This window comes from Panthera uncia, chromosome C2 (assembly GCF_023721935.1).
Source record: "Panthera uncia isolate 11264 chromosome C2, Puncia_PCG_1.0, whole genome shotgun sequence".
Lineage (NCBI taxonomy): Eukaryota > Metazoa > Chordata > Mammalia > Carnivora > Felidae > Panthera > Panthera uncia.
This window is the reverse complement of record NC_064810.1, coordinates 129964389-129976005: the sequence shown is the minus strand read 5'-3', so window position 1 is coordinate 129976005 and position 11617 is coordinate 129964389. Positions and strand designations below refer to the sequence as shown.

The window sequence follows — 11617 nt, the reverse complement described above, 5'->3', positions numbered from 1 at the left end:
TATATATATAAAGGAATGGTGCACATAAAGGATGACTGGTTCTCTCTGAGTGGGACAGAGAAGATTACCCGTGAAGGCAAGGTTTGTTCATGCTGTTTCATCAAAATAGCTTAAAGGCACAATGAGCTGTGAGACTGAATAGGTAGACCAAGGGGAGGTTATAGAAAGTCTATGGCTGGAAAAGGAATGTGGACTTTTTTAGTAAGCATTGAATGAGACCTGAAAGGTTTTTCGAAATAGGTGGGAGACATAATTAGATTTGTACTCTAGAAATCATGGTAGTACAGAGTATGGATCAGCAGGGCAGCTTGAAGTTTTATTTCAGTCCCTGTAATCTCAGTGGAGGGCCTCCATAGGTCCCAGGTGCTTTATTGGACATATGGAATATGGAGATGAATGACATACTTTCCTTGTACTTGAGGAGCTTATAACCTGGCTGTGGAGACAGACATAAACAGACAATTTTATTATAATGTGATAAGTGCTATGATAGAGATATATTCAGGGTGCTATGGAAGTCCAGAAAAGGGTACTCAGCTCAGCCTAAAGCTTCAGAAAAGGTTTCCTGGAGATGATCCCTGAGCTGTCTTGAAGTATGAGTGGGCATTAACCAACTAGGAAGGAGAGGACAGGCTCTTCTGGAGACGATTCTTAGATGTGGGCTTGCTTAACTGACTAGGAGGATCCCAGCACCTCTGACTCAGATAGGGAATACAGATGGAAGAACCAGTTTGGAGGGAAAAGGTAATGAATGCAAATTTGATGACTGAGATGCCTGTAGGACATTCCCAGTACATAGTCCCCTCAGTCAACCTGACTCTTCGCAGTACAGTACTCAGGAAGACTTAACTAGTGCCTGAATTCAGGGTAATGACAGGGTGATGAAAGGAGAGTGTGAGAACAGATTCAGAAGCCATTCAAGAGGCCGAAGAGGACTTGGCGTCCAATTACACATTTGTACTAAAGAGAAAGGTAGTTGGTTGTGGATGGTTGTGACCTGGTGGTCTTTCATCAGATCCTTAGCGTGATCAAGACATACGCTGACTGGCTTTCCAGGGAGGAGGCACACTGTTGGGAATGTGACAGTTACTGAGGACTAACTGTGCAGGCAATGTTCTGAATGTTTTGCATATGTTAACTGATTTCATCCTCAGAGCAGTGCTGTCAGTCATGTTCATTTTATAGATAAGGAAGCCAGGGTACAGAGGAACTTGCCAAAATTACACAGCAGAAAGGAGAGGAGCAAGATTCGAATCAAAACAATTCAGTTCTAGAGTCTGCTCTCTTAAGTACTACACACAGCATTCTGCTTGTGAGTGGAGCTAATTTGGTAGAGAAATACATGTTTTATGATCATAAAAAGAGTTCCTTTCAGCTTTTGACATTTGCTACCAGAAGGATATAATTTTTGGTATATGTTGCTTTGTATTTTGCATTCTGTAGCAATATTTCTTACCCCGCTTTAATAAGTGGACAGTGTTCTTCAGTGTTCAGATTGCACCAGACATTATATTTTATGCACTTGCGTTTTTGGAGTTGTCTTATTACTGTCCTGTGTGAATTTGGTCTTGTGTGCAAAAGGGAAAGTGATAAGGGCCAGTGGAGAATAGTAACAAAGAAACGGCATGGAGCCGGTGTGCCCTTTCTTAGTTGGGCATATGGTAGTGGTAGCAGTTAAAGATTCTTAAAAATTTATTTTTAATTTTTTTTACACTTATATCCTAAACGTTTATTTAAGTTAAGTCTACTACACATAAAATTGAATGGAGTTTAGAAAAATATCATTTTCATTACTATTTCTAAAAAATAAATGAGAAGAAATAATACTAGAAAAAGATGTCTCAGACTAAGAAAAAGGATTTATTTGAGAGAGTATTTAGCAGTTTTTCAGGTTATCTTGTATTTAATTTAGCACCTCCCCTTTTTCCTGTGCAGTTGAAGGGTAGTTTAAAAGTAAAACCTAACCAGGGTGCCTGGGTGGCTCAGTTTGTTAAGCATCCAACTTCAGCTCATGTCATGATCTCAGGGTTCAGGGGTCCAAGCTTCAGATATTCTATCTTCCTCTCTCTGTGCCCCTCCCCTCTCTCTGCCTCTGTCCCCCTCAAAAATAAATAAACATAAAAAAATAAAATAAAAAAGAAAAGTAAAAACTAACCATATGGAGGCCATAAAGGGAATCTCAACAAATCTTCAAAGATTGAAAACATACAGTATATGTAACCTGACAGCGTAGAAATAAATTCAGTAACAGAAAGATAACTAGAAAATCCCCAAACTTGAAAGTGAGATAACATATTTGATACTTGCTAAACGTTTTTAAGGATTGGTAAAATCTAAAAAACTTTAGGGCAGAGTGGTCAAAAATGAAAGAGAGAAAATACAAATTACTAATAGCAGGAATGAAAAAGGACACATCACTATGAACCCTAACTAACCAATGGGTTGAGGAAGAAATCACAGCAGAAAATAAGAAATATTTTGAATTGAATGATATAGAAAAGATGAGATTTCAAACTTGTAAGGTAGAGCTAAAGCAGTTCTTAGAAGAAATAGCTTTAAGTAAATCTATTACCAAAGAAGATTTTTAAAAATCCATGCTTTAAGCTTATATTTTAAGAAGCTAGAGAAAGAAAACCGAACTAAATCTAAAATGAAAGGAGTAAAATAATAAATACAAGAGCAGAAATCAGTGAAATAGAAAACAACAGTAGAATCTAACAGTAGAATCAACAAAGCCAAAAATTGGTTCTTTTAAAAGATTAATAAATTTGATAAATCCCTAGCAAGACTGGTGAAGAATAAAAGAGAGAAAACATAAATTGCCAATGTTAGGAATGAGGGAGAACATTTCTGTTGATCTTGCAGATATTATTAATAATAATCTAAGAGGATATTATTAATAAACTAGATGATATAGACAAATTCCTTGAAACACTAAGAGCCAGATTACATACCTAAGCCATTACTTGAAATTTACAGGTAGAACATTACTTGTTAAAACTGAAAGCATTCCACTTCCTCCTTTACCACTCTGTTCTAGTTTTTTATTTAATAGTAAATATTTATACATGTACTTACTGTAATGATCCCAGTATGCTTAAGTCCCAGTATTTTTTCTTTGTAGGCTTGTTATGCTGCCTCTGCGATTGGATATCTGACAGGCAGGTAAACTCAAGTCTATGTTTTATTTCTGTTTCTTTTAAAGGCTGTCTTAAACAGAGTTTCTTAAGAAATTACTTTGTGAATATAAAATGGCAAACTGAATTATATATGGAGATACTTTTTCCTTGAGTGTTCTGAAGTTAGAAAGTCACATCTAGGGTAAAGCATTCAAATTAAATTTTTAAAAAAGTTGAGGCAGATCATTCCATTTCAGAATTACTTTCTGTCAGATATCAATTGACATATTTATCTATTAAAATTTTTTAAAGATATTTTTCCACATAAAAATGTACTCCACGTCAAAAATTTGCTTTTGTATGCAGTTAAGTCAATGGGGCCCAAATATAACCTCTTTAAAATATGAAGAGGTTCAAAATATGAAGAAGTTAGTGAAATATAGTGTGAAGATGATGGGTCTCTTCTTTGTTGCAGGAAGACTGATAGAATCTTTCTTTTGTTTCTTTTGTAATTCACAAAATATTCTAATAATTGCTTTACCAATTGTAGTAAAGACCTGTATGTCCTTCCTTTGAAGTCCAAGAAAGTTGCCATGTTTCCCCCTAAAGTGATATAATCACCTGTTCCACTTGACCTGCTTTTAATAAAATAAATTCTGTTTTGCTTCTAGGCCTGGCGTATGCCTTGTTGTTTCTGGTCCAGGTCTCATCCATGCTTTGGGTGGTATGGCAAATGCAAACATGAACTGTTGGTAATTAAATTGCTATTACTGAAAACATTTTCTTAAATGTCAGTGTGTGATTTTACCTACTGGAACAACCAGTGATCTAGTGCGAGAAGACCTGGAATCAGGTGCTTGAGGGAATGGCTTGGTAAAAAATTAAATTAAGAATAGTATTGGGAAGAAAAACAAAAAAATATCAGTAATCTTACTTAGAGGTAAACACATTTTTGAGTTTTTGGAAAACTTATGTGTAGAAGCGTATGGGAATACACGTATGCTTAATTCATGAAGTCTCCCTTGTGTATAAACCTTCTTTCAAGTAACATCTTCCTTCATTAAGATATAAGCATTTCTAGGGGTGCCTGGCTGGTTTATTTTGTAAAGCATGGGACTCTTAATCTCAGGGTCGTAAGTTCAAGCCCTACATTGGGCATGGAGCCTACTAAAAATAAAAAAGATATAAGTGTTTCTTTAAAAAAATTTTTTTAATGTTTTTATTTATTTTTGAGACAGAGACAGAGCATGAGCAGGGGAGGGGCAGAGGAGAGGGAGACACAGAATCTGAAGCAGGCTCCAGGCTCTGAGCTGTCAGCACAGAGCCCGACATGGGGCTTGAACTCATGGACTGTGAGATCGTGACCCGAGCTGAAGTCAGACGCTTAACCGACTGAGCCACCCAGGTGTCCCAAGATATGTGTTTCTAAACGTATGTGTAGAAGCATATGGTGATAGCTCTGTGTTTAACTCATAGACACTAGACAGTGTATAACATGTCATTCATATTCATCTTTCATTAAGATAGAAGTGTTTATAAACTTACGTGTAGAAGCTTGTGGGAACAGGCTTATGCTTAACTCATTAAAACTATACTGTGTATAAACCTTTAAAAAAACCAACACATTTTGGAGTGTGTGTGTATATGTATGTGTATGTGTCTCTCTATATATGTGAATGTGTGTGCAGTTCTCTTTAAGTGCAGAATTATTTTTAAAACACCTCAGCTCAGAATGTAAGAATGTATCCCGTTCTTTATCTTGTTTTGCATAACTAGCAAGACAATTGAAATTCTTAGATTTTTTGAGTTTGCTATATAAGCTCTTTAGTACTTACTCTTTGACCTTGCACTTAACCCCATCTTTGGGGTTAACCAGTAAGGTCATGTTAAAAGGAGTTATGTGCTAGCCAATTCATAAAACATTTAATCTTCCTTCATACAAAGAAGTATCATCCTAGTATGAAGGAAGAGTAAATATTTAGATATTATTTACACCAATGTCCTAGTAGGAAGGACATTGTCCGCTTTCTTGCCAGATGCCTTCTTTCCTTTCTTCTTATAGTAGTTTAAAAGTAAAAACTAACCATGTGGAGGCCATAAAGGGAATCCCAACAGAACTCCAAAGATTGAAAATATACAGTATTTGTAACTTGCAGTTCTTAGAGGAAATGGTTTTAAATGAATCTGTTACTAAAGAAGATCAAAGATCCATGCTTTAGCCAATAAGATCATGTTAGAGGGGGGTTATGTTCTAGTCAATTCATAAAATATTTAATCTTCTTTAATACTAGGAATATGAAAGAAGATTAAGTATTTTAGTGTTATTTAGACTAATGTCCTAGTAGGAGGGCATTGTTCACTTTCTTGACATATGCCTTCTTTCTCCCTTCCTAGTCTTTCTCTTTCTTTACCTTCTTTAGGGCCTGACTTTGTTTTTTGTAACTTTTAAGTTTGCCATAACTTTTCTTCTCCTTGAAGGATAAGATTGGATTATTGGTGTGGAGTTTCTTTCACTCCATCATTTCCAAATAGACTCACTTAGGAAGGTGTGAAAAACAATTGTTTCCTCCTCTTAATCCCAAGACTAATAATGGGAAGGGCATAAAAAGTTATTTTACATTATCACACGTAGAGATTTAGCATCATATCCAGAAGGACTTGGGAAGAGGGAGGCATGGAGGAAAAGCATTTACTATAAATTTCAGATTTTTCTGAAATTAAGGAATTAAAGAAGGGTTCTCTCATATCCGGTTGCCTACTAAATATTTAGTTTGTTGAAATTTTCTCTGTCAACATACATTGCTGTTTACTTATTGGGCACTTTCCTCAGTATTTTACATGTCTATCTTATTTGTAATTCTCTTTTAAAACAACGAATTTTTCAGGCCCTTGATTGTGATTGGCGGTTCTTCTGAAAGAAGTCAGGAGACTATGGGAGCCTTCCAGGAGTTTCCTCAGGTATTCAACTCTAAAATTGTTAGGGGCGCCTGGGTGGCGCAGTCGGTTAAGCGTCCGACTTCAGCCAGGTCACGATCTCGCGGTCTGTGAGTTCGAGCCCCGCGTCAGGCTCTGGGCTGATGGCTCGGAGCCTGGAGCCTGTTTCTCATTCTGTGTCTCCCTCTCTCTCTGCCCCTCCCCCGTTCATGCTCTGTCTCTCTCTGTCCCAAAAATAAATAAAAAACGTTGAAAAAAAAATTTTTTTTAAAAATAAAATTGTTATTACAGAGTTTAGTAGCATAAATCAATGCTATTAAGATTTAATGAGAAGAAAAAAAAAGATTTAATGAGAAAAAATAAAAACCTATCTGTAAAATAAACAATGACAATAAAATGGACATATTTGAGATAATTTAAAGGTGATTTTTCCTTAACTGCAAGATAATCTCAGTGTGGATATTAAAGAAGCTCAGGCTCTGCCTGCTTAGGAGCAGTCTTCCAAGAAATACATCTTTTTTTTTTTTTCCCCTTAATGTTTATTTTTATTTATTTATTTATTTTTTTAACATTTATTTATTTTTGAGACAGAGAGAGACAGAACATGAACAGGGGAGGGGCAGAGAGAGAGGGAGACACAGAATCCGAAACAGGCTCCAAGCTGTCAGCACAGAGCCCGACGCGGGGCTTGAACCCACAAACTGTGAGATCATGACCTGAGCTGAAGTCGGACGCTCAACCGACCGAGCCACCCAGGCGCCCCCCTTAATGTTTATTTTTGAGACAGGGAGCGGGGCCAGAGAGAGAGGGAGACACAGAATCCAAAGCAGTCTCCAAGCTCTGAGCTGTCTGCACAGACACTTAACTGACTGAGCCACCCAAGCACCCTAAGAAATACATCTTTTTAACAAGCTTTTGCACTCTGAAAATAAGTCTTAAAGATGCAGGAATAAAAATGTGTAGGACAATGCCTCTCAAACTTTAAGGAAGTAAAAAATTGAGAGGAAAAATCCTACTTAAAATGACTGTCAGTAAAAAATAAAATGACTGTCAGTAGACTCTGGACAAGTTCATTTTTATCTTAGAAAGCTGAGGAAAGAAAATATTTAAAAATTTCTAAAAACTTAAAAGAATTTGTCAACAAGATGGTATAGTGGGATTTTTTTTTTTTTTTGCCTTTCTATATATTTAATACAGGTGCAACAGAGGTATTCATAAATAGATGCATAAAACAAAATGCTACAGGTTTAAGAATCATTGTAGAAACAAATAGATGAGAGTGAATGATTAACTCTTAAGCATATATTTACCCATTCATAGTACAAAGTTATGAGCAAAGTTAAAACCATTAGGCAGAGTCTACTGGTTAATCATAAGTCATTGTGAGAACCTCAGAATATAAACATAGAATTTTATATATGGTTTAAATCATTGTAAAATTTTAGATCTTGGCATAGTTTGATGCAAAAGTTATATTTCTGTCCTCTTGAAAGGGAATTGAAGTTTTACTTCATTAATGGCAAAGAATAACAATGGCTATTTAAAAGATGCTGATGGGGTGCCTGGGTGGCTCCGTTGGTTAGGCGTCTGACTTCGGCTCAGGTCATGATCTCACATTCCATGCGTTCGAACCCGCGTCAGGCTCTGTGCTGCCAGCTCAGAGCCTGGAGCCTGTTTCAGATTCTGTGTCTCCCTCTCTCTCTGCCCCTCCCCTGCTCATGCTCTGTCTCTCTCTGTCTCAAAAATAAAAAAAAAACATTTTAAAAAATTAAAATAAAAGATGCTGATATATTTGAGAGATAAGTAGAGCAGATAAGTTATTTAAAAGGAAATTTCAGATTGCTATAGAAACTTTATAGATGAAAAGAAAGCAGAGATAATGTCCATTGCAGATATTTTTTTCCTGAAAAGGAAGATGAAATAAGTTTATTAGATGAAATGAGAAATTTGAAGAGAAAGATCACTACATTTGATTTAAAATCTAAATACTGTTTTTGTGGAAATACTGCCATGACCAGGAAGAGACTGAAAATCTTAATTCCTTTGTGCTTGTGGGACTAAGACTACCAACTGTTCCATAGATTTCCTACCAAAAAGTATCAAGAGACACCATTTCTATATAAATGCCTCAGGGAACCTTAAACAGTGAAAAATTAACAATACTGAACTGACACGTCCCAAACAGCATAGCAGTAAAATATGTAACAGGAAAATTGGCAGAAACGTAAGGATAGATTATCATTGTAACAACATGAAACAGATGAAGTTTTGTATTCCTGGCTATGTAATTTTTGGGTCCAAGATATGCTCATTTTAATTTTTAGTGGACATGATCAACTTCCCTTCTATTTAGACTTTCACCAGCAGCTTAGGAGAGTGCCTGTTTTCCTGTGTGGAGGTAGACGCTGAATATTATCAAACTCTTTTCTTTTTTGCTAGTCTGAGAAATGAAAATGGTGTCTTGTTTTTTATTTACTGTCTGAATCATACTGAGACTTAAATTTGATCGTGCTTTGCGTAGGCTTTACAGAAACAGCCCAAGTAATGTATTTTCTCCATCTTTTCTCTAAACATAATAGGAAGTAATGAGTTAACGTTTTGTCTTCCTTCAGAAGAGTAATATGATCTATAAGCTGAATTTTAAGGGATTTTCTTTCTGTATATAGGTTGAAGCTTGTAGATTATATAGCAAGTTCTCTGCCCGGCCAAGCAGCATAGAGACTATTCCCTCTATTATCGAGAAGGTAAAGTATTTAATTACAGGTCCTTCAAGTCAACTGGTTTTTCTCAGTTGCTCATACCTGTGTTATTTTTATTCTCAATAGAATGAGCAACAATTTAGTATATATTCAGGCAGTCAAAAATGATAAAGAGCTATGTATATTTTAATTTTGCTGTCATTTAATTATAGACACAGAGATAAAATAAATAATTTTTGAAAAAAGTTTCTCCTTAAGTTTTTTACATTATTATTTTTTAATTACAGAAAAGTAAAAAGAAAGATAAAAGGAGACCCTGAGTTCCCTTTCTGTCATGCTTTTCCAAAAGATTATGTTTGAAAATTATACTAATGTATATAAAACTATGTCTTAGTTGATTAAACAGCGTATGATAAACTAATTTTAGTTGGCCAACATTGGTATGTGGAGTTATGCTTGAGCTGTTTCAGAACCATGTGATACATATTACAACATCACAGTTGGCCAAGTCTTTAGGATTAGGAAGCAGGGAAAAGTACGTGTTACAGGTAAAGACTTGGCAGGCAGAGTTTGGTGGGTAATTTCTAAGACCAATGGGTGCTACAACATGAATTTTAAAACCTTTGGCGAGCATTTTCTTTCATATCTCTCCCCTTAAAAAAAATACTTTTAAAATATATATTTCAATAGAGGGCATTTCAGTTTTAGTTAAAATTGTTTATTTCTCCAGCTAAGGATGTCCAGAAAAATTAAAATCATATTCCTTTCACAATTTTAATTATCTTTGAGTGAATTATGTATTTCAATTATGTAATTAGAGTTTTAAAATATTTTCTTCTCTTTGTAATAAATTTAGGCAGTGAGAAGCAGCATTTATGGTCGTCCAGGTGCTTGTTATGTTGACATACCTGCTGATTTTGTGAACTTGCAGGTGAATGTGAATTCTGTAAGGTAAGGAATAGTTGCACTGGAGTTCTTTCTTAATTGTGTTATTATAATGTTTAACTTTTTCACAGATTACTTAGCAGTTTATAAATTAATCTTCATTTGTCTTAACTTTTGACAATTTAATAATTAAACTAAATCCTGGCCAAAGGCCTGGAGCTTTCTGAACACTCATTTTAAATTATTCTTCTAATAGCTATAAATAATACATCACCATCAATGTAGTAGGGGTTATATAGAGTCTTCATAGTGTAAGCCAAGAGATAAGGCGACTGTTGAAAAATTCTTTAGGACTCAGCATAAAAAATTTTAGTCTTTCTGTCTGTCTCTGTGATTTAAAAATATTCCAACTCAGGTGTTACTATGATTTGCCATGTTCCCTTCTTCCTTAAATAAACACTGGGTGAATAAAGAGTATAAGAAACATTTTTCACTGGGATCAAAGTCACCTCAGATAAGGATGGATACTTAGGTTAATGCATCACCCTGGGTACCATTTAGTATATTCTTGCTGTTGTGGACCCAGTGGTTCTCCAGTGACTGCAGAGAGATGGTGTGCATTTCTGTATATTCGGTATACCAAGGAGTTGTTTCTCTTGGTGAGAGTCATCAACTCCGCATAATACCTGAACATGATAAATGTATTATTGAGTGGAGGGAAGGCAGAGATGAGTCTCTGGTAAGTTAACTCTGTAAGCCTTCTTTAAAATTTTTGTAAAGGTTGAACGTCTTTTTTGTATTATATGTTCAAATTTTGTACAGTGTGCAATGTTTATTCAAATAAATGAAAACACTGAGGATTTGGTGTCTAGAAATACTTAACTATAACTTAAATTTCTATGCTAACTATACTTAATATTTCTTTTCTAATGCATGTTGTATACTAAAATACTGACTCTCCCAGTGAATGGAAATACAGTGAGGTAGTTAAAAGCATGGACTTTGGAGACAGAATGACCTAGTTCAATCCAGTCTCTGCCACATACCATCTGGGGACGCTGGGCAAATTACTTTGAGTTTTTCCCCCATTGGTGATACGGAAATAAAATGCCTAACCTCATTGTTTTGAAAATTAAATGAGACTAAATGACACATAGTATTAAACACTGGCTTTTAGTATGTTTTTACTATTATTACAACAAGAACTGTTACTACAATGTAAAACCATTGATTCAAATTTCCTGTCAATGAATTACTCACTTGATTGGTTTTAGATGGTATTAGGCAATAACTTAATTTACTAGGTGTGATAGGGACATTATGGTTATATAGGAGAAAGTCTTTATATTTTAGAGCTGCATGGAAAAGCTTTTAATTGCCTATAATTCTCTTTAAAATGGTTCAGGAATGGGGCGCCTGGGTGGCTCAGTCGGTTGAGCAACTTCGGCTGAGGTCATGATCTCACGGTTCATGAGTTCGAGCCCCGTGTTGGGCTCTATGCTGTCAGCTTGGAGCCTGGAGCCTGCTTCAGATTCTGTGTCTCCCTCTCTCTCTGCCCTTCCCCTACTCGCACTCTGTCTGTCTCTCTCTCAAAAATAAATAAAACACTAAAAACTAAAAAAAAAAATAAAATAAAATGGTTCAGGAAACAAATTTATGTACATATTTGTGTGCGTATGTGTGAAGCAAATGTGGTAAAATGATACTAAGTTGTTGAATATACCAGGTGGATATATGGAGTTTATTGTACTGCTTTTTTTCTACCTTTTTATATATTTGTTATTTTCACAGTCAAAAGTTTAAAACTTGCCTCTTTTAATGAACAGAGCTCTTCACTTCCAGGTACATGGAGTGTTGCATGCCACCTCCTGTTAGTATGGCAGAGACCTCCGCTATATGTATGGCAGCAACCGTTATTAGAAATGCCAAGAAGCCCCTTCTTATCATCGGGAAAGGTAGCATTGATTGGAACTCTAAACT

General features: G+C 35.6%; 1 protein-coding gene across 5 annotated transcripts in view; it reads left to right on the top strand.

The window, feature by feature from the left end:
* HACL1 (2-hydroxyacyl-CoA lyase 1) overlaps positions 1–11617 on the top strand; it is a 36696-nt gene that overhangs the window by 2640 nt on the left and 22439 nt on the right. For 3 of the 5 annotated variants that reach the window (XM_049628837.1, XM_049628841.1, XM_049628840.1), the window contains exons 3-8: positions 3125–3165; positions 3791–3871; positions 6005–6077; positions 8720–8797; positions 9609–9703; positions 11480–11592. In XM_049628837.1, the coding sequence (XP_049484794.1) occupies positions 3125–3165; positions 3791–3871; positions 6005–6077; positions 8720–8797; positions 9609–9703; positions 11480–11592 (481 nt within the window). The remainder of the gene's footprint in view (positions 1–3124; positions 3166–3790; positions 3872–6004; positions 6078–8719; positions 8798–9608; positions 9704–11479; positions 11593–11617) is intronic. The other 2 variants (XM_049628839.1, XM_049628842.1) reach the window with 2 other exon arrangements.